Raw genomic sequence first — 24146 nt, forward strand, 5'->3', positions numbered from 1 at the left:
AGACAATTAAGACACTTGAGTACTTCATCTTCAGAAACTATTACATTACCGAGAGAAAAACTGTGTTGGTAGGCACTGATTTTACATTTACTTAAATCTGGTGGATTGTGCATGCCATAAACAGATTGAAAATGTTTTGAAAAAAGGTTACATATACTTTGACCACCCGTGGCAGAAGAGTTACCCAGAAACATTTTGTGAGGTATGGTGGACGCATTGGACTTACGATATTTAGAAAACTTCCAGAAATACTTCGGATTCAGTTGTAAGTGTTTATTGATAAGCAACCAACAGACCCACTGTTCCTTGTGATATATACATACATACTCGTAACACTACAATGTGCTGGATGAGGACGAAGTAGGCTCTATTACACACCCTCCACACAAATATACGCCATGCTGCTTTTATTTATATTACGATCAAGTGTGCATCAAACCAGCCAACAGTTTGAGAAAAACAAAGAACATAATAATAATTATTGTTACAATAACGCACAAGCTCATAGCCCCGCACAAGGGAAACACACATAGCCATACACAAATTACACCCAAACTCATGAGAGAAATAAAAGGTAGGTCTTAAACATATTATTCACGGGCTGGGAATCGCACCTGGGACCTCCGCGTGGCAGACCAGCATGACTACCGTTCGTACACTGAGGCAGTTATTGATGTGTCGTGAACGCATAGTTTTTGTGCGGAACAAATAGTATATAGCTGCATAGCTGCGGGTCTCGACACGCTTGTCCACAACAGTTGCAGTACCACTCAGGGCTTTAAGTCACAAAGATCTGAGGAAGCACTACTACTGCGCCAGTCACCCAAAGATATAAAGTTGAAATGTTCCATGCTCCTGTAATTTAACCAGCTCCTTTACCTTTCAAAACCGAAACGCAGTAATGTTTGCATTACTGCTGGACGACAATAGCTAAGGTGGCAGCACTTCACTTTGACGAAGTCTTTCATAAGGGGATCTATTGCTACTACTCATAACAATCGTATAAAAGATACTATATACGCAGCTAAAAAACGTATTACTTTATTTAAAAAAAGTTTTTCAAGTCTCTTAAACTAGGCATGAATGTAATGATTAAATAACCCGCCTAAACGACAATACATGTCAACGGAAAACGCGTGACGTCATTGGTAAATTCTGTCGTCCACTAACTAAAGCGTGGCTAAGTGACAAATGGTGAAAAATCCGTTTTAAATAGCAAAAAATATGGCACAAAATTTTCTTCTAAAAACAGTTAAAATTAGTTAACGTATTTGACTTATCGGAACTTACCCTAACGATGCATAGGTGAAATATGATTAAATAATTCCAATATTTTTTATGATATCTCAAAAAAATATTTTGTCACTTAGACGCGTGACGCGTTTTAGTTAGGGGACGGCAGAATTATGTTGGGCAATGTGCACTTGTCACTTCATAGCAGTTGTAGTGCCACTGAGAGTTTTAAATCGCAAAGTTCTCAGAAACATAGCCACTGCACCTGTCATCCTGAGACATCCCTTCAAGTCCCGATCGCAGTAATGCTCACATTACTGCTTGGCGGCAGAAATAGGTAAGGTAGGCACTACCCTTCCCTTCCTCCCTTCTTCGCTTCCTTACAATGAGCTCTAAAGTTACTTATTTATTCAGCCCCATGTCCCATGTGCGTAAAGATTCACCAGCACACTTACTCTTCAAAATCAGAACATTGTGCTCACATTACAGCTTGGTATCAGAAATAGTTTTGCACAAAAATAATAACAATTGATTTTTCCATCAAGCATATGCAAAACAAATGATGTAACGGAAAGATAACACTATCAAAAATTAAATAGGAAATACTAAAAATAGGTCTTAGTCAATTTCTTATTTGCGTATCAACGAATTGAACGTTGTTACTAAAAATTGGACCAGACTAGTGGAAATGACTCTTAGATTTTATATTTTTTCTTCGGTACCAATTGACCTATAACTTCAGCATACTGTGTGACATCTTTATTGGATAACACTTGATTTGAGCTTGTTGCCAACTGCAATGTAGCGTAGGTCACTGTTTCCGGAATAGCCTGAAAATTAATTAAATATATATCACATAATTATACTACAGTGCAATACTTAATACTACTTAATACTGACTCGCTATTAGCTCGCTAACCTGCTAGTAAAGGCGATTAGTAATAATAATAACATACATAGCATACATAAATACATATTATCACTCTCACACCGAGGTTAGCAGAGACTATGGACCTTAAACTGTTACGCTCTTAGATATAGGAAAAAAGGGGAGATATGTAATGACGCTATATAAGATCGGGTACCGATGTCGCCACTTTTTAGCTTGTGTGCAATTTAAACTTTACGCTCTATTATCTAAAAACGTGAAAACGACGTAACGCAATTTTAAAATTTAACAAAATTAAAGTTACAGTCACTTGAGTAAGAGTTATATTACAATATTTCAGTATTTTTTCATCCTGGCTCAGCCATTCAACATCAGGTGGCTACGTGTCCGCACAAATTTGCTGGGTCGTGAGTATTGAAATAAAACCGCTGTCTAGCAGCACCGGCGGGGGCGGATGGAAACCGCTCCGTGAATTGTTAACCTTATTAATCTTAAACTAACGCTACTCAACGAGGGATGTGGTCCTACCTAATCGACAGTTAGAAATCATGTGGCTGTTTTTAATATTAAAAAAATATTCAATTTTTCATACTATACCTACACTGGTACAGGTGTATTATTAAATTAATATATTAATATAAATTATTGTTAGTTTCTTAATGGCGGCCACTAGGCTTGGGCCAGTGTCAGTTTTATAAGAATCATATAAAAAATATGGCGATCGTCGCCAGTGTCAGTTTTCCATTATACGTTACCACGGGTTGGTGAAGCTGTCACTGTCAAGAGTAAACTCGAACCATCAACGAATGTAATAAATTAAATTATGTTTTTTTTTATGAAGGACTTTTGTAATTTTCTGTAATTGTTTCTAATTCATTTTGCATGCACATGTAAAATAAAGCCGATTTTAATTAATTTATTTTTTAAATGCATTTGCTATGGAAATTTAAACAACGTAAGAAATAGTAATAAGAAAACCAATCTTTCGATTTTCCTGCAGCTTCAATCCAACCTTCCTTTATTTTGAACTAATTGGAAAAACTAAAAAATTCAAAATACTCTACGTTTAATCTACGAGTATAATGGAATTCAAATATATAAATTATCTAAAACAATAATACTTATACATTTTTCTTGAAGCAACAGCAACATACAAATTGACATGAAATTGAAACGGTTGTCCGAAATTTGAGTTGTGTTAAAGTTACTCGAAATAAAAGGTTTAGTAATAATAATGCTAATAAAATAAAAAGAAATCAATTTAACGTGAAAGCTTATCACTTCGATATTTTAGGGACTTTAATTACCAAGATCATAGTAAGAAATTCAAACATTTCAGTAAACATTTATTGTCGATAAACATCAGTCATCGTAAATGACCATCACTATATTTGAGTCTAGAAATTTCTATGGAGACTAAAATAAAACATTGAATAATAATAGAAATAGTAACTAAAATGCAAATAGCCGGTGGAATGTTATCTCACTGGTTTTAAAATTTTTAAATTTTTACAAGATGTATCACTACAACTTGGCATTTTCACGTTTTACGAGAGATCTTGTATGTACAACGAGCGCCATGTCACTGTGGCGATGTTTGTAGGCGTGACACCTCGATATGATCATTTTGATCATATCGAGGCGACACGAACCAAGCCCCCATACCAAATCTCCACTCCCTTCAGTCTCTTCAAACATGCCTGTTCATTTTGGTACTTTTAGCTTTATTGTAAAAGACATTAGAATAGGTACACTGATGTGCCTAGCTCCCAAACAAGGATCCCTGTACTATGGGTAGCAAATGCCTTTTTTTATAATATTAAGTGACGGGACGAACAAGTCGTGCACGAGGTAAGCGACACCCCTATACATACTGTTATGTATAGGGGTGTCGGGTATGCAACTGTTTGCAGTGCTTTAAATCGCAAAGATCTTAGGGGCACTGCCACTGTGCCCGTCTCTTCCCTCCACAAGACCCTTGTGCCTACAGGCACATTTCACCCTTACTCTTCTAAAGCGGAACGCAGTAATGCTCGCATTACTGCTTGGCAGCAGGAACAGGTAAGAGGGCAGCACTTCTCTGGACGAACCCTTTCACAAGGAGCTCTACTACTGCTAACAATGTTGAAACATTGGTCGTAGTTTCTAATTAAAAAAAAAACAAATCTGGACTGTCAATATAATTTAAACCCTGTTGGCATATAGTTAAAAGTTCAATACATATTCCTGCAAGTTACGACGTTTTGATTTTAAATTGAAATTTCAATCAAGATGCTACCATCTTGCGGTCAATAGATGAACGACGACATGGAACATGATATGAAACACCACCATAAATCATATTACAAGTGCTACTATTATTTTTGTACTCCAAAGTAGCAAAATAAGGCATTTTTCGAGGTTTTGCCCGAGATAATTGACTCGACCATAACGTAAAAAGGGAAAATAGCGAACTGTGCTTAAGATTGTAGAATTTCGCGTTCTGATGGCACACGTGCCACACAAAATAAGGACTTCGACTGTATTTATTGTGCTGTGAGTGGTCGTTCTACGCGCCTTTCATTATTATGCGAATGTGTGCGTGTCCGTACATGGCGCGCGGCGTGCACGCATACAAGCCGCATTGCTACTTTGTATCAAATTACCATAACTATCGATTTTACATTTATTACGTACATATATGGCATCTTGTGCTGTTTCCCTCTTTGTAGACTCCTCGGGTTTTGCTATTTCGATATTTCTTTTACATCGCTTTCGGCAACAGCAGTAGATAAAAGTTAGTAGGAGAAACAACACTAAAATCGCTGCCGTCGAAATGATTACTATTATTGTCGGGAACTCTGAAACAAGAAAAAAGAAACATAATTTATTTTTTATAATATCTAGTGACGGGACGAACAAGTCGTGCTAAGCTACACGCCTGTCCACAACAGTTGCTGTGTCTTCAGAGCTTTAAATCGCAAAGATCTGAAGGGCAGTGCCACTGCGCCCTACACCCTGAGACATAAGTTGACAAGTCCCATGTGCCTATAATTTCACCAGCAAGCTTACCCCCGGTTCACACGGTATTGCACTGCTCGTTTTTTTGCAGTATTCGATGTGCGTTTGTATGTGTGTGAGTTTTTTTGTAGGACAAACACCGTGTGAACGGTTCTATATAATGTATGTGCCACTGTATATTCGGTTCGGATTTATACTGCAAAAAAACGTGCAGTACAATGCCGTGTATATTAAAGTAATGTTGACATTACTGCTTGGCGGCAGAAATAGGTCAGGTGGCAGTACTTCTTTAGACGATCTTTTTGACAAGGACTTCTAATGCTACAAAACTACTTAACAATATAACTACAATATCAGAAATTTCGTATTTGAGCTCATTTGAAAGTCTGCGGATATTGTGGAGTATATACGAGTAAAAACCAATGCTATCCTGAGGGTCCAGCGGTTGGAATCTCCTCACACATGTCAGTATTAAATCAGGAGTTTTGGCCGAAGGGTATCATATACCGACGTTTAAATAAATACTGTTTTATTATATTATTATATATGTTCGTCTATAAGGCATATATGGATCTATATATGTAACCTGAGTATAAATAAATAAATTATTTTCGTTGCTAGGTATAAGCATTGATACCAACATTGATTGGAAATCACATATCCAAAAAATTAAAACATAATTGTCGCAATTTATATATGCTTCAAGTGAACTAAAAAATCGATCAAACCCAAAAACAGCAGTGACGGCATATTACGACACGCGTAGCTAAATTACAGCGTAATAATATGTTGGTTATCGAAATGAATAAACTCAATATTATTTCACATTGCACGTCATGTGGACAAAAAAGATCAATTACACCAAGTTGGTAGGCAGTTGACAGCGTTGTGTCTTTTGTAGTGGAAACCCTGACTTCAAGGAGCTTTATATTACAGTTAGCCTAATTGAAGCCTGCGATAACTAGAAAGCTGACCGCTACATCTTAACCATCTAAGGGCAAAACATTACCACTTTATTATACTTTATTATTACACATTAGAAAATTTCACCGAGAACCGTACTCCGTAATTAGCTTATGCCATTACGGAGTACGGTTCTCGGTGAAATTTTCTACCGTAAGAGACCCCCCCACACTATCGTCTTTCGAGGGTCATCGCCTTGCTAACATGCGCACAGCATCGTCACGACGTCCACGCGGCCGCGACGCAACGTAGTATCCCTAACTAATTTGTGGACACAACGCCAGCACTGATCAACTGCTGAATTGATACGAACGTCGAGTATATGCCGCGCTGGATGTCGTTGCATCGCGGTTGTGTGGACGTCGTGTCTACGCTGTGCGTTTGTTGGCAAGACGCTGCCGCTCGAAAGACGCTAGTGTGGGGGTCTCTTAACTTCAAAAGTTAAATTTAGAATATTAATACATTTACGTTGGTAAACGTACCTTTCTTTTCTAAATCCTTTATGAAATCTGGTTCTGTAGTTGATGTTGGATTGGAAGTTGATTGATTATTTTCTGTGAAAGCAAATAAATAAATTTAACAGTTTTCTCCATTTAATTCCAAGATTTACCTTTTTTTTTAAGTATTATTGTACTTGTTAAAACATTGATTAGTAGTACAAAACGTACACAATTGCTTGATGTCCACACTCTTTTGTTAAAAACATTGTACTTCTTAATGAAGTAATGGGCACGCATAAAATCCTTAAGGAATGAGAGGCATTTGTTTTTTAACTGTTGATGTATTTTACAATTATTTTGCATTAAAAACTTCCCAAACTGTTTATAACTACATTTGATTTATGTTGTATTAAAATAACTAGTAGTACTTAAAATAAGGGACATTTTAATTCATCCGAAAATTCTCAGCTCATCTTATTTATACAAATATACATAAAACAGATAAATTTGATTTTTGTATTGTATATGTTCCAGTGCCGTTTGTATCCGGTATCTAATCTTCTTTTATAGTAATATATGTATATACTCGTGTATTTCCTACAAATTTAAAACGTAATTCTTGTGAAGTTTAACAATTGTCAGCTGCGGATGTCCATAGATCAAGGTGGAACCAGAAAAGAAGCATGTAGTACTGAGGTTCCATCCATTATTATTATTATTATTATCAATTATTTTCGTATTTTATTTGAAGCATCGTTTAAGATAACCAGTCTTACTGCAGTTCTGTTACCGGAGCTACTAGGAGGCTCTTTCCAAGCTCCTTAAAGCGGCGCTCGAACAAAGTCTGTGCCGCACTTATTTCTTTTTTTTTTTAATAAAATATAAGTGCGCATTTGACCACCATCTCACCTGATGGAAAGTGACGATGAGGTCGATGATGGAGCATGCACACCTAACTAATGCTTTTTCACTCTCGCCTTGAAAATGCCCAAATTATAACGTTCAAGAAACAAGTCTGCGGACAGGGAATTCCACTCCATAGCCGTTCGTCATATAAATGTGGAAGCGTAACTCTTCGTGCGAATCTACCAAGCCTACGCCTAGCCCCCCGGTGATGGAAAGGGGCAAGCGGAATTAAATCGTGTAATTCCAACGCACACTCTCCGTGAAATATCCTGTTTTTACAGGATAGGTATTTTCACCGATAAACAACTTTACGGCGGCGTTCAAGGCTCTGCAGCTTCACCTCCACTGAACACTTGCATAAGGGAAGATCTCAACGGTGTCACAAATATCGCAATCCAGGCGGCAACATCCTATACAAAATCGTAAGTTCTAAAATAAAAAAAAAGCTTCAACACATAAGTACAATTTTCTTTCAATATTAACAGAACAACAGTTGTTTGTTAACGTTAATGACAGAAATGCTGTGTGTTCGAGTATCACGTTACTAAAATAACCCGGTATTCAACGGCTTATTATCTAAGTCTTAGGTTTTCGCGATTGTTAGACATAGGAAATGAAACTATTTTTTTTTTGGATTCAAATCGCGAACATTTGCTTTCTCAAACAAACCTGTAAAAACGTATTAAAAAGGTTTCAAAGGAAGTAAAATTATTGCTCGATATATTTCGAATCAATTCGTGGTCCTTAATCATGAGATTCCGCGGCAGTGCCCGATTACTCAGCACGGCTGCGAGCGCAGGCGCCGTTGGCGAGAAACCCCTCGTTTCCTTCATTTTTATTAAAGTCATATGCATAACAACGTCACTTTCTAAAGTCTCGTCTACGCTATTGACATCACCACCGTCGCGGAATCCCATGATTACGGACCACGAATTCTGTATAAAAATTCGACTTAAATACGTTAGTTAGTTTTTTAAATTAATATGTCGACTTCGATCCGAAAAAAATGTTTCATTTCCTATAACTGTATAATATTCTTGCAATGTAAATTAATCTTAAGTATTTTAAACGAGATGTAATGTATTACCAGTCGCATTTTGGAGAACAGTAATTGGTTTTTCAGTGGCACTAGTAGCCGTAGCAGCAGTAGCAGTATTAGATGTAGTACCTGAATAATATAAAACAAATTGTCGTTTTTGTAATCTATGACATCGTTGACTTGGCAATCAGCACTCTGTATAAGCCTCCAATATGACAATTCAACAACTCTAGATTTGGACTCAGGTATAGTACTCGGTTACTCATGATTTAAAGAACAGCATGAGCGGTACACTTTGGCCTTTAAATCGCTTTTTGTTAGCAATATGAAGTTGTGTCATTATTAAAATGACTATTATGATATTACAATTTACACCCAAAATTCCCTCGTTTTATTACCTTCTAAGTTTAATTCTATTTTAATCAAAGCAGATGTGGTGTAGTTTCGAGAGTCGTCAATATTTGTGCAACTATGAATTTTAGAGACGTATATTCTTGCAATACAATATACTTCTTTAGTTTCATTGCTCAGCTGAAGCCTTCCACTAATTGTGTCTTCTAGTATAACTGGTTTTCTACTAACACTAACTAAATTGTCGGCACCTGAAATAAAAGTATCGAAGTCAATTAAACGAGGTATCACAAGAACGTGAAATTAGCTCAAATATAAATTATGTCCGTCCATGACTTCATTTGTTTTAAGGGCAAATCTATGTATCTAAATAATAAGTTACGTAAATGTAAGAACTTTGGTGTATACATTCTTGTATAAACCACTTATCATAAATATGTCACCAAAGTTCTTTCAGTTATTAATACTTATTTGATAAGAAAGTGTTTACATATTTATGAAATCTTTTAATAAATACGTCATATTGTTACATACCTCAGTGACTCCGTGTTTACCTATATTCGCTTAGTCTATTTTTGGGCTTTACGCTACTAATTCTAACTACTCTATCTTGAACGTTGTCATGATATCTAACCATTATTGCTATTTGGAAGCTATTAGAATCTATCTCTCTCCTTTACTATTTTACTTATGGACTCGTGGCTTAACGCATATACGTCTCACTGCTGAGTTTGAAATTCCTTAAGGTGGAACAAGCAGACCCGTAAAAACTTTAAGAAAGTATATCAAATCGACTTACTTTAAAAGCAAGCACAATCGCTATGATGGTACAATTACAGAGCAATGTGACAGGTTTCTATTTATTTCACTTGAAGAGCGTCAAGCCCATGGAGCAACAATCAACTCCATCGTATTCTAATGACTTGGTAGTTTAAAAAATATTTAGACATTGTACGCAAATTCAAAGCTTATTTTCAAGTCCATCATATTTTTAGCCTACTTTAGAATAAAGTAGAGAAAACTAATTTGCTTTGGCCATTAACTATGACTGATTATAACGACGATCGATTTCTTGAGCCTCGTACCTTTTATGGTTCATATATTTCATGATTTGATACGACTCTAAATTTTATGTATCTGAGATCAGAATGAAGGTGGCAGTAGTTTATAGTCTATTGGCAGTATCTTGCAGCTTATGGCAACAAACTTTGGAATGTAAAACGCGTGTATTGTATCGTTTATTTAATAAGATATTGGAGGTAAATTAACATTTGATATCTTTAGATTTTATGTCCCATGGCCAACAAAGCACTTGCATATTAAGGATACTTTTTAGAATCGCTTGATGACTGGTGCAGGAAATCCTTTCCATTACGTGAACATTCTAAACGAATAAAATTGATTTAAACGTGTAAATTACATATTTATAATTATTATTTTCCCTATGAAACCTATACCGATAACCTATTTTCACTCACACACAAACGCATTGTTCTTTACTCTAAATGTTTAAAAGTCTAGCAAAACGTATAATTTATTAACAAATACACTACAGTACAAAGGTTTGTACTGTAGGCGCTGGATGAAGAAAGATCAATTGGAAATGAACTTTTTCAAATTGATTCTGATCCGTTATCAGCATTCCATTCCGTCGCTTTGATAATCATAGTACAAGGAATTCACTAGGCTGAGTTAAATCATCTTAGTTGTGTGTCAATGGGTTTTGTCCTTTTAGTATTATGCTAAAAGTTAGAGTAATATTTGTCAGTGCACTCAACTGGTATGGCATATTTTTGGTTTTCTTTTGAAAACTAAATTGTTGATGAAACGAGTTATGAATTAAAATATGCATAGTAATTTCCATGGTAGGTTTGGTAAAGCAACATTGATGGTTAGTGATTGAATGAATCACTGCCATTCCTTTGACACTAAATTGAGACTCAACCAACATTGCTACTAGATTTTAGCAGAATAACAAAACGACACCTCCAATGAACATTACGCCAACATTATTTTCTGTTATTTTTGTAAACACACATTTATTTATTAACATTATGCTCCCCGAAGTTTGTGAAAAAAAGAAACAAAAAGCAAATTTTGAAAAAAAGAACAGAAAACGAAATGAAACTATTTTAAATCGCGTATTTTTGTTTTTTTTCAAACAAAGCGACGTTTCGGGCCCTTTACAGGTCCTATGTTCACGGTTGACTGAGGTGGTACAGTCTTTAACCAGTTATATCTAATATTGATGCAAACCACCCTATTCTTTCACTATAGTACAGTAGTTATTAATTAAATACCTTATTTTTAATTTTACAAAGAAAACATTCCAATTTACGCTACATTCAGTTTTACAAATTATTTTATTGAATGAATTTTTATTCAGTTTAATTTATTATTAATTAATAATAGAAATTAGAATAAACTAAAACATATTAATTAGTACTGCAGTCTTATGTCTGTTTGGGATTTTTCATTAGAGGAAATACTGGATCCCAAACTGATGGTACTGAGAAACCATCTTCCCTGTTGAAATTAGGATGTTTTTTAATTTCAATGGCCTCTCGCAGCATTCTGGGTAGATAACGGACTTCTTTTGCAAGGACCTGACCCGGTTTGCATCAATATTAGACAAAAAAAACCGGAAAAATCAGTTTCATTTCCTATGTGTAACAATCGCGAAAACCTAAGAACTCGAACAGAAAACGAATTTTGGGAAAAATATAAAGAAACAAAATAGAACAGGTCCAAAAATTAATAGGCGTAGTGTTGGAGGTGTCGAAATATTATCACAATTGCAATATAAATTCAATGGAATTCCAACGCCCAGCGGTGTTAAGAACATTAGCAGACACGGTGCCCTGATTGTTGTGGCAAGTAATTTATATTATTATAATTCAGTCCATACTAACCAACAATTAGTTTTTTATACATAAACAAGCACGTGTTATTTAGCAAATTCTTCCCCTTGCATATAAATTCTTTTTCTTCATTTGCTTTATATTCATAAGTTTTATTTGAATTTTCACCATCAATGGTTAAAGTTGGATTATTGATTATGTTCACTCCTTTGCATTTCATTACTGTAAAAGAAAAAGGATTCGTTTTACAAAACATTATTATATGCGTAAACAAAAAAAACTGAAATTATGTAGATCATTGAGATAAGAAAACAATGAACAAACGAGACACTTTTGAAGATTAATAATGATAGATAATTTTGCCCTTTGGCAAAGGCTTTGTCCCAAAGTTATTTTAGAATTTTAGTTTAGAATACTTTTTTATGATATCACGTGATGGCACTAATAAGTCCTGCACCTGGTGGTAAGCGACGCGCCTGTCTATAGAACTGCTATGCCAGTCACAGCTTTAAATTGCAAAGATTTGAGAGGTTCCTGGCACTGTGCCTGTCACTTTGGTACATAAGTTGATAAGTCCCGTGTGCCTGTAATTTCACCAGCCATTGAGAACCGGAACGCAATAACGCATTACTGCTTGGCGGCAGAAATAGATAAGGCGGTAGTACTGCCCTGGACGAGCTCTTTCACAAGAAGCTCTACACTAATATTGTGAACTTAAATTTATTATTATTATATTCATTTAAAACAACGTTGACATTGTGTGGTTTTTTTAATAGATAGATAGAAACCAATTTCAATATAAATTAATTCTAATATAAATTTTATTTTTATAACATAACTTGCGGTACCCTGCAGGATTATAAGTTATAAAGCTAGACTTCGCATTACGTCAAGAATTTTTAAATTACTCATGTGAAGCAATTATTGAATGAATATCTGACACCAAGCAGTAACGAACATCACTGTGTTCCGGTTTTGCTGGTGAAACTACAGGCACATGGGGCTTGCTTTTATGTTTTAACGATTTTACGATTTTTTTTTAATGATCGACGGGTCGAACTAATCGTGCTCCATTTTTTTTCGTTATACTACTGTCGCTTGATAGTAAGCGACACTCCTATCCATAACAGTTGCAGTGCCCCTCAGAGCTTTTAAATAGCACAGATCTTAGGGGCACTGCCACTGCGGGTTTGTAGCATCTGAACCCGGTGTCGGTTTAGAGTTGCAACGGATCCCGACTGAGCCCAAATGCGAGTATCATGTGATTCCGGGACTGATTGCTTGTCAAAAATAATTAAATTTGAATAGGATCCAGTGCCGGGTTCAGTTGCACCTCGAGAGATGGCATTAAATTTGTATCGTCTGAATCCGAATTCATTTTCTATAGATGTTGGTACATTTTTTACTGCAAGAGCGGCGAGCATAAAAATACATACTAGAAACGCAAATAAAATACTAGAGACGCAATGTCCTATAAACAACAATTAAAACTCTGCCATCATTTCGCAAATTTGAAGACTAGCTTTGAAACTGATTAAAATTTCAAAGAAAAACATAACTTGAAATGGATGCGACTCATATTTAATTATTTTTGACATGCAACCAGTCCCGGGATCATACGATAACCATATTTGGGCTCGTTCTGGTTCCGTTGCAACTTTAAACCGACCCCGGGATCAGATGCTAACAACCTAGCCCATCATGCTTAGACATAGTTGACAAGCAACTTTCAGATCAAGAACGCAGTAATGTAGGCATTACTGTTCAGTGGCAGAAATAAGTAAGATGGCAGTACTTCCCTGAACGAATTCTATGGCACTGCTACTGCTATGAGTGGGCATGATATTTTATGCCAGACGATCCACGACTTGTTTGTTACTTGATAATCATAAAGAAAAAGTTCTGGAAGGGATTACAGAACATAACAATTACAATATCACAAAGGTATACTTACAAAGAAAAGTAATTATAATTATCCACACCTGTCCGAACAGCTTACTCATCGTTACTAAACACACTGCAAGGTAGATAATAAATAACTACAGACTATCATTGTAATGAGTGCATTGTACTTTTTAAACTAAGTGTAAAAGGAAAATGGACTACCAATAGTAATCAGGAAGGAAACTTCATAAATACCAAAGTTGTGCAAAAGCAAACAATTACAACGGATAAAAAATATTCAGTATTTGGCCTACATATAAATACATAAAAATATTAGAAATAGTTTGACAACAAATTTCATTTTCATTAATATTCAAAACAAATGAAATTAGTTTTCAAGTTACAGCGAAAATTTATGACAAAAAATAAGCAAGATGAGTGTTCGAGGTTGGTGTAAACGTGTTGGTGTAAACTTGCAAGTAAACGTGATTTGTGTTCGAAGCCCCGCTCTTCCAGACTACATTTTTTAATTCGAAAAAGAAATTAAATTAATTATATACATCATAAAATATAGAATGGAAAAGAAAATTAAAAGATCAGTTAAGGAACACGATAATCGACTGACATGACATATTTAAATCAGTATTAAAATATCATGGTCGTAACTGAAATCAACTCATATAATTCATGAATACAATCCGCTTTACGAATAATGGCGAAGAAGTGTGGTAATTACTATTTGTTAATTTTTAGTTTAATTTCCATAAATGCAACCAAACACATAGGTAAAAAAAAACACTTCATATTTTAAAAAGTTGATCGATTCAGTGTTTTCGACGTGTCCTACAATTCTTTTCCGTCTGACGTAACTTCATCGCGTGTCGTGAAAATAAACATTAATAAATCCAAGAGTAATTTATCAAATAATTGTACCAAAATATACCGTGCTTTAATGACTAGTAAGGTAAATACCTATGTAAAATAATTATGGTATTGCGGTGTTTAAAAATATGTAATTAAGGACGGTGCTACAAGCTTACGTCGTCTTAATTTTATTGACCTTTCATAATTGAATTTTGCGGTGTATAATAAGTTAGTGTGGTGGATGCGTGTGTGCGTGAGTCAATTTATTAAATTATGAAGTGTAAATAATTAATTTATTGGAAATGGTTACTCACCAATTTATCATTATGTTTTTGTTTTAAGCCAGTCATCCAATGTACTGTTACATACCCGGGAGGTTATAAATAGACACTTTCTCCTGACGTTGTCATTAATATAATATTAATATTGAATATGGAACTAACCAGTATTTTCATTTATTTTTATTTTACTCATACTCTTAGATAACACCGTATTAGACATTATACCTTTATTTTACAACTAAAAATGGTCTAGAATAGTATATTTTTATCGAGGGACTAAAACGAACGAACATATATTCGAGGTGGTTAGACACCCGAGTTTTATTCCGAGGGTTTATGTTGGCTTATAGTCTCGAGGTGAAAACTTTACTTTTCACTTCGATTGTTAGAAAAAAAAATATTTCAATCGTTATTGCTCTTCAACAAAATTACGAACCAAAATTCTGATGTTTATGCAGTATTTTGTTTTCCAACCGGACACAGATACAATAAACGCTCTAGCACGGGAAAATAATACGGCGCCACCGTCTATGCGGAAAAGGCGCGGAACTAAAACAAAACATACCACTGTGTACTGGCTCTATGAGCTGTTCACTCGAAGTAAATTAAAAAATTAGGTACTGTTTACTCCCTAAGAATTAAAAGATGCACTCTACTCCCGCTACGTAAGACTATATTGATGTACTTTTAGAGCATGAGAAGTGAAAATTATATTTTTAAGCTTTGATTGCCCGGTATTGAGCTTAAAAAGTAAAAAAGGGATTTGGTTCAAAAATGGAGTATCGAGTTTTTCAAATTTAGATGACGATATCCATTTTGGTAAGTAAATATTTATTCGGATCCAAATGATTTATGAAATACTTTTTTTCAAGACAACTAACGCTCCGGGCTCTTCACAGGTCCCATGGTCACGATTCACTGGATTTTAATCCAGTCACAAAATAAATATTACGTGACTTTGGATTCAAAAATAACTTTTTTCTGTATTTTTTTTAAGTATGTATGTCACGCGATTACTAAGGCATTTGTGAACCGAGTTTGACGATTGTTCTTTTGTTGGAAAGAGGGTACCTCGTTATTGATCCCATTTAATTATAAAGAAAATATTCCACCTCTAAGTGTGGCAAATTGGGGGATGGATCCGGTTTCGCGCACTTTCCGGTAACTGATTTCAATAAAACTTGGCAAATTGATGAAATACCACGAACTTTTGAGGACAGTTTCTTTTTATAAAACAGTTGTCATTATTTCAAGTTTAATTTCCATTGTGTAGTAATCGCGAAAACCCAAAAAACTCGATAAATTTAAATTTGTTTAAATGATCCTTTTTTCTGAAATCAAACAATCCACTTACTGTTATTTTATAAAAAAATGATTATCATTGAATAAAAGAATAAAATTTGTTTTTTATTTGTTCATTTAGACGTATCATTTCTCGGTTCAGAATTTCCATTATTTTTGCATAATGGTGTTCGTTCGGATGTTACTTGAACATTTGAAGGTGTTTGCAAATTCAAAGTTGCATAATGAACGTGTGGCGTCGTGGGAAATTTTACTTGGATAGGAACTTAAAAAGACCTTTGAATAAAATACATATATAGAATAAAACAAAACAAAAATGATCACAGAATAAAACATAATAAAAATATTTAAAACAATAATCTTCTTAACCCATTACAATCTCAAAATTTAAATTGCGATCTTGCTTTATTTTGTTTTCTTTTCGGTACTGCTTCTTTTATTTTTGTTTTATTCTCACTCTCCATATTTATGTCTTGCTGCATTTCTATACTTTTTTCATTTGTTTTTCCTTTAAGTAATATGTTTATTTATTAATGTGCTTAGTTATCTTTAGTTGATTTTCTTTTCTGTTGCTTCACTAGATACTCTTAACTTCATTTTTAACCGACTTCAAAAAAGCAGGAGGTTCTCAATTCGACTGTATGTTTCTTTTTTTGTATGTATGTTACGCGATAACTCCGGTATTTGTGAACCGATTTTCATGATTCTTTCTTTGTTGGAAAGAGGGTACCTCCATAGTGGTCCCATTTCATTTTGAACAAAATGATCTACCTTTAAGGGTGGCTGGTCACGCATGAACATTCGTTTTCATAAATAGCGTCTAAATTTTACTTAAGGAGCAATTATTTTAATGGTCGGTTTTGCTATTCTCCAATTCAAGGCGTTTTTCTCTCTCAATATATTTTGAGTAGTGAGAACCGATTTTTATTATGTCCTGTGTCAAGGTTTGTGTGGTGGCGAACTAAACATCTCTCTCTCTCTCATCTTAGCGTTGTCCCGGTTGCGTCCTCAGCAAGGTTGCTGCGGAGCCCGGGGTCCGCTTTCCTACTCTTTCTCCTCCACTTTGCACGGTCTTCGGCATCCTTAGTGGTGAGACCATTGGCACGCATATCACCCTTGGCGACGTCAAGCCAGCACTTCTTGGGTCTGCCCCTTCTACCGGGGCCCGGCGGAGGTGGCATAGCCAGACATTTGTTTCCCACGTAGCAAGCCGGTTTCCGTAAGATGTGGCCGTACCAACGTAGGCGGCTTTCTTGCAGTTTATCTGCAATGTCACGGACATGAAGGCTGCCGCGGATGCGGGAGTTTCTGACACGGTCTTTCCGTGAAACTCCACACATCCAGCGCAGCATCTTCATTTCCGTGACACGCAGCTCCTGCTTATGACGCTCAAGTACGGGCCACGTTTCACTGCCATATAAAAGGACAGGCCTAATGATGGATTTATAGACCTGTCCTTTCAGCTTAACCGGCATCTTGGGGTCACAAATTACACCAGTCACCTCACGCCACTTTGCCCAAGCGGCTGCGATTCGGGCTCTGACGTCGCAGTCGATGTCTCCGGACGCGCTAAGTACAGATCCCAAGTATTTAAACTGGCCCGTAGGCTCGACCGCGTCTTCGCCTATGCGTACGGGTAGGGGATCTGTAGCGTTGCAGACCATGTACTCAGTCTTCGCCACATTTAGTCTCAAACCGCCGTTCTCAAGCGACTCCTTCCACACATTCACTCGTCGTACCAGTCTCCCTCTATCCGCATCCGCCAGCGCGATATCGTCAGCGTACATAAGCATCCACGGGGGTTGCTCATGCGTGTCTCGGATGGAGCTTGAGACCTCGTCTAATATCACGCTGAACAGATAGGGACTGAGAACTGAGCCCTGGTGAACTCCGACTGTGACAGGGAAGGGTTTAGTGTCACCAACAGCAGTCCTAACCATGGATTCGGAATCGCGGTACATGTCTCGGATGATGTCAATATAAGCTTCTGGTACCCCTTTGGATCTCAGTGCCCACCAGATCATTACACGGGGGATACAGTCGAAGGCCTTCTGCATGTCAAGAAACATGAAATGCAGAGGCGTATTCTTCAATCTGTATTTCTCCATGATGACCCTTAGGGCAAAAACAGGATCCATGGTCCCAAGACCAGGCCGAAACCCATATTGACCCTCCGAGACAGCACTCTCCTGTCGGACCCGAGAGTCTATTATACGCTCGAAGAGCTTCATGGTGTGGGACATGACCTTTATGCCCCGATAATCGCCACACTCCTGCACCGATCCCTTCCCTTTGAAGACTGGAGTGATAATACTCAGTCTCCATTGGTTAGGGATTTTACCGGTGAGGAGCACGCGATTAAAGAGGCCGGTAAGGATGCCCACACCACGGGGACCCATTGCCTTCCAGGCCTCGATGGGAACCCCATCGGCTCCGACAGCTTTCCGATTCTTCATGCGACGAAGAGCTAAGTGGACTTCCTCAGGCGTTACCGGTCGCACTAGTCCCTGATTCGGAGGGAGGACCGGTGGCTGCACCTCTCTGTGCTGCTGATTCAGCAGCTCGTGGAAATATGAGCGCCATCTCTCCTTCACCGCGTCGACCTCGCATATAAGGTTGCCATGAGGGTCTTTAATGCAGCGACACTTGGAAATATCTTGTGCCGCTAAGACCCTCGAACGTGCCAGCTTAAAGATAAGCTTCTGCCCCTCAGACGATTCCAACTTGTCATACAACGGCTGCAAGTGGTCCCGTCTGGCTCTGGCTACAGCTTTCTTAGCGGCACGTTTGGCATCCCTATATGCGTCGCGGTCTTCAGAAGATTCGGACGCTTGCCACGTTTTGAAGAGGGCTTTCTTCACCCTCACCTCCCTCTGGACTGTGTCGTTCCACCACCAAGTTTCTTTGTCACATTTGCGACCACCCTTGGACAAGCCCAGCACCGCTTTCGCCGCCTCAGATATGGCAGCCTGAATGTTGTCCCAGTGGTTCTGGACTAGATCACCTTCAGTGTCGGCGCATTTATCGCCGATCGCTGAGATGAACTCCTGGGACGTGGTACTATCAAGCCGCCACCATCTGATTTGGCGTCGGCAGCGCTCAGCGGGCTTGTCGGCCGGCTTTACGCAGAGATCCATGACAAGAAGACGGTGTTGCGCAGTGAGACTCTCACCTGGTATGACCTTGCAGTTGGCCACTTTGCTGATATGGTGTCTCCTGGTGAGTAGGAAATCGATTTGGGTGGCGTGTCCGCCGCTCTTATAGGTGATTAAATGCTCGGGGTTCTTTTTAAAGAACGTGTTCACGATGGCGAGATCGGCCGCCGCACACGTTGTGAGGATGTCTCCTCCCTCCGCGTTGCGACTGCCGTACCCGTAGCCACCGTGGATCCGCTCGAACCCTTCACACGCCTCACCCACATGACCGTTCAGGTCGCCACCCAAGACGACTGCCTGAGACAAAGGAATGGCACTCAGCACTTCCCCGAGTTGATCCCAGAACCTCGCCCTGTCCGTGTCGCTGCAACCGGCCTGAGGTGCGTAGGCGCCTATCAAGTGGGTCACGACCCCTTCGATAAGCACCCTCACTACCATAAGCCGGTCGCTAAAGCGTTTCACTTCCAGGACGTGATCGTGAAACTCCTCGGAGAGCACCACGGCCACCCCGTTCACGCCCCCAGGAGCACCGGTGTAGATCAGCTTGTAGCCATTCCCAATGAGCCGGGATCTGCTGCCTTTCCACCGAGTCTCCTGCAGGAACGCCACGGCGACCCTCCGCCTGGAAAGCACGTCTGCTAGCTCCCTCGCGCGTCCAGTCAGCGTGCCAATGTTCCACGTGGCAAAGCGGAGCTTCCTGTGATGGGTAGGGGCTCGCCTCTTTAACCGTGCCCACCCTTGACACGGTAGCCCTAGTCCACTTACCACAGAAGTCGGGCGAGGCTCCTGCGCGCCGTTTTGCGGCGGCGCCCTATCCCTATGCCATATCCTTCTGTTGACTTCCATAAGTTGATGTGGCGGTGTTGGTTTTTACGGGAGCGACTGCCGTCTGACCTCCCAACCCCCGAAAGAGAAAACCCCTCGCTAGAGCCTCGTCCGTCTATCAGCAGGCGCACCACTTGCAGGTGAGGTTAGCTTGGGCTCCAAGATGTAGGTGGAGCCCCCAAAACGCCCCAACTAAACATCCCCATATTTCAATAAAACTTGGCAAATAGATGTAATTCCACGTACTTTTGAGGTCTTTTTTTAGAACTCTGTACTGCATCTCTGTAATGTATTTACCTTACTTTTTTAGTATCGCTTAGATACTTTATTTTCTTCTTCTTTAATTTAACTCTATGTACATTTTTTTTCCTCAAAACTTCACATTTAACGGGGTCATTTTTGTAGCGTTTATGATATTTTTTTACCTATCGGCATTCGTCATAGGTGTCCCTTCTGCAAACAAACCAGTTTTAGTTAAATATTTTTGTTTTATTAATTTTATGCATGTTTCAGTTTGTTTGTCATTATAATGAATGTTTAGGCGACTTTATATTTTCTCAGTTTCGTAACGCAACGAAACGGTTAAGAATATCTGATAAATTCTTACGTCAATTTTTTTTAAGCACAACATTTGCTTTTGAATTGAAATCTCAATGAATGTAGGAATATGTATGTACGTATCGGTAGCCTTTGTAAGTAAATAAATATTTAGAAACACTTTCTTAAGAACGGTCGTAATCACCTGATAAAAAATTATACAAAATACTTACCCAACTCAAACGTCCAATGTCTTCGTCGTAACAAAATGGCAGTTGATGACAAATATTAAAATAGGGTTCAAAGAATGTTGCCAATTAAGAAAACATGTGTATGTTCAGAAATGCAGCAATTATTTTTAAAAGTTGTGTAACTAAGACCGAGTAACGAAATTGATTTATTTAGGACAATGAAGAAAAATATACAACTGGCACGGGACATTCTAAAAAAGTATGAAGGGTATTTCAATCTCTTTTTTTACATTGAACATACTGAATTTATTGTATAATTTTACTCTACACTTAAATATTTCTTGGGTGGAAAGAATTGACGTGCCAATAAAGACAATGTTTTTAGTCTGCTTTCAAAACTAAATTTTACAAAGAAGTTTTAAGTTAAAGGACATGTCAATTTTAAAAAAGCACATTTTTTCTGCGTTTGATCCTCGTATAGTAAAATGCTTAAAAGGGCTCAACCTCTTTATAACCCGGAAAATTTGAATGAGAATAGCTCAATGTACTTTAAAATGTACTAAACACGCTTCAGACCCAAGCAAGTATGTCCTCAGTTTTGTTTGAAGAACGAAAACGAGATTTTTTAAAGTTTTTATATATATGTACATAGGAATAATGTTGTTTTGGTTCTGAATCACTTCATATACTATACTTTGTTTCAATCCATTTTGAACAAAACGTAAACAAACAAGTCACTGACCCGACCATAGACGGTTTAGTGATGGCCAATTGTAATGGATTAATTAAATGAATGAACCGATTTGTTCAGTTGAGTCACACTGGCCGTTTTTCTTACATATAACCTATATAAGCATATTTAAAATTTCCGATTAATTTAATTTTAAATCGTCCTTCAAATCCTTACACTTAGATACTCGTTCGTTAGATACTCGATAATCGTTAGATACTCAATATTTAAACAATGCAAACATGTTAAATATGGACTCGCGAAGACATCTACATCTCGCGTGTATGCTGTTTGGCGTGATAAAGTTCCAAAAACCAGAGTACTTGTATGGAAAGTTAAAATTCTCCACTTTTCACGACAAATTTTCTACTAGAACCGTGAGACCTCTGTTGGCGGGACAAATTCATCGCACTGTGGCCTTTACTGGAAGCTTCCGCTATCAAGCAACGAAATGTTGGAATAATATTCCACCCCCGCTTAGACTCCTTAAAACTAAGTTTACGTTTAAAAAACATTTGAGGGAATTTATATTTGATAGGCAAAAACTGGGTATTCCTAAACGCTTTACATAGCGGAGGCTTCTAGAATGAAGTCCCCTTGCTTCTTGGACATTTATTATCATCATTTAATGTTACAATGGCTTTCATCGATATTAAGTACTGATTATTATTATTATTTTATTTTAATTATACCAATTATGAATTTGTATTAATATTTTTTCAAATTTTTATTTTTTTATTTTTTACAGTTACTATTTTTTTTTTTAAATATTTTATAATGCACATAATTCTCACGTGATACTAACATATGCACGCTACATTCACCTCACAATGTTTTTGTTTTTGATGCACCGCAACGCGCTACCCTCGAAGGTGGTGGCTGAAAATCAGTGCCTTGCTCGTGAGCAAATTTTGCACTGAGCCACGACCTATTTGGCTTGCTTTAGCACACACACGCAGCTGTTGATAATTAGGTTAGTATTATGTTTTTATGCTTTTTTTCGTTTTAATTTTGATTTCTGTGTCTCTTAATCAATTTACTCTATTATATTGTTGTGTGTGTGATGCAAGACAATAAACGTTTTATCTATCTATCTATCTATCTACTCGATAATCAATTAGTAAATCGAATATTTTCGATTCGATTACAGAAATTTTAATTGAACGAACGAAAAATGTTTTTTTTTCGTACCGCACTATGCAAGCATAGACAAGTCATAGTTGTATAGTTGAAAAATAACCTCACTTTTGGACTGCCATTTTTCAAATACGATTTTACGATGCTATTCAAATGAACATTGTTGAGAAAAGTGATGAGATATCAAGTCAAAATCTTCGAAATATTACTTATTCGTTTTATTGAGTGATTGCTTTAGAATTTTAACTAAACAGTTTTGGTTATTTTTTGTTCAAAATGGATTGGAACAGACTTTACATATATTTGAATGTCCACGGGGCCATAGGAGGTTCTAACTAAAATAATTATGAAAATACAGACGTAAAGAGATTCCTCTGGTTATATTTATTTATATTCATATTTTGCAATTTTTGGCTTTTTCCGAATTCGATAGAATACAATTACTGCAACACTAATATGCATATCTATATAGCTACTATACCTCCAGTATTTTTAACACGAAACTCTTTGATTCTGAAGCTGTTCAATGAAAAATTATCACTAAATTGTCCATCAAAATATACTTACGAGAACTTTTACCTTAGAACTTTGAATTCAAATGACAGGACTACGTGAAAGGGACGGGAAGTAAGAAAATAATTAATTTCAATCAAGCAATAACGAAAGCATTTACAGTGGAAATTAGTGTGTAAGTAGAAAGTCATGCAATAAGCGGCCAGGACGAGCCAATAATATTTTATATCACCGTTTATAAATTGTTCCTCACAAATGTTGTTTGCTTCCTTTTCTTCTATCAGTCTCAACGTAACACTTTTGTCTAAAATATCTTTAAATGGAGCTTTTTCATTATTTTTCATAGTTAATTGCAAAACACAGACGTTTGTTTTGTTATCGTCTGACTTAGTTAATCTTTTTTCCCATGACACAGTCAAAGTTTCCATATTTCTCGTGTTATTCATAATTCGATTTTGTGTATCTGAAATATACAAATTTAATGATTTGTAGAGTTGGATTACATTGATTAGTAACAATAATAACGTGCACACTCATTGCCCCGCACTAGGGAAACCCTGTATCGCGTGAGCCATGAACACACACATAGACATTTATAGTAGCAGTAGAACTCCCTGTGAAAGAGTTCCTTCAGGGAAGTACTGCCACCTTACCTATTTCTGCCGCCAAGCAGCATTACTGTGCTCCGGTTTTGAAGGGTAAGGGCGCTGGTGAAATTACCGCCACATGGGACTTGTCAAGTTATATCTCAGGGTGATGTGTGCAGTGGCAGTGCCCCTATGACTTTTGCGATTTAAAACTCTGAGTGGCACTGCAACTGTTATGGACAGGCGTGTAGCTTACCATCGCGCGCACATAGGCGTACGACTTGTTCGTCCCGTCACGGAATATTATAAAAAAAAGTATATAAAATTCTTATGAACGTTGCCATTACCCAACCGGCTTAATTTCATTAGGGTAGTTTACTCATAATCTAACAGGTTCACAGTCATGGCTCCACCAGAAGTCGCAAATTAGCTTCACCATAAATCCACGCATACCTATG

General features: G+C 37.3%; 1 protein-coding gene across 1 annotated transcript in view; it reads right to left on the reverse strand.

The window, feature by feature from the left end:
* Positions 1–1928: 1928 nt before the first annotated feature.
* Positions 1929–24146, reverse strand: part of LOC113226321 — a 23211-nt gene continuing 993 nt past the window's right edge. Inside the window, exons 2-6 of the mRNA XM_026458906.1 lie at positions 8869–9072; positions 8519–8599; positions 6568–6639; positions 4799–4962; positions 1929–2063 (exon numbers count right to left, since the gene is read on the reverse strand). Coding sequence (XP_026314691.1) covers positions 1929–2063; positions 4799–4962; positions 6568–6639; positions 8519–8599; positions 8869–9072 — 656 coding nt within the window. The remainder of the gene's footprint in view (positions 2064–4798; positions 4963–6567; positions 6640–8518; positions 8600–8868; positions 9073–24146) is intronic.

Source organism: Hyposmocoma kahamanoa, unplaced genomic scaffold, assembly GCF_003589595.1.
Source record: "Hyposmocoma kahamanoa isolate Upper Pololo Valley unplaced genomic scaffold, ASM358959v1 190, whole genome shotgun sequence".
NCBI lineage: Eukaryota > Metazoa > Arthropoda > Insecta > Lepidoptera > Cosmopterigidae > Hyposmocoma > Hyposmocoma kahamanoa.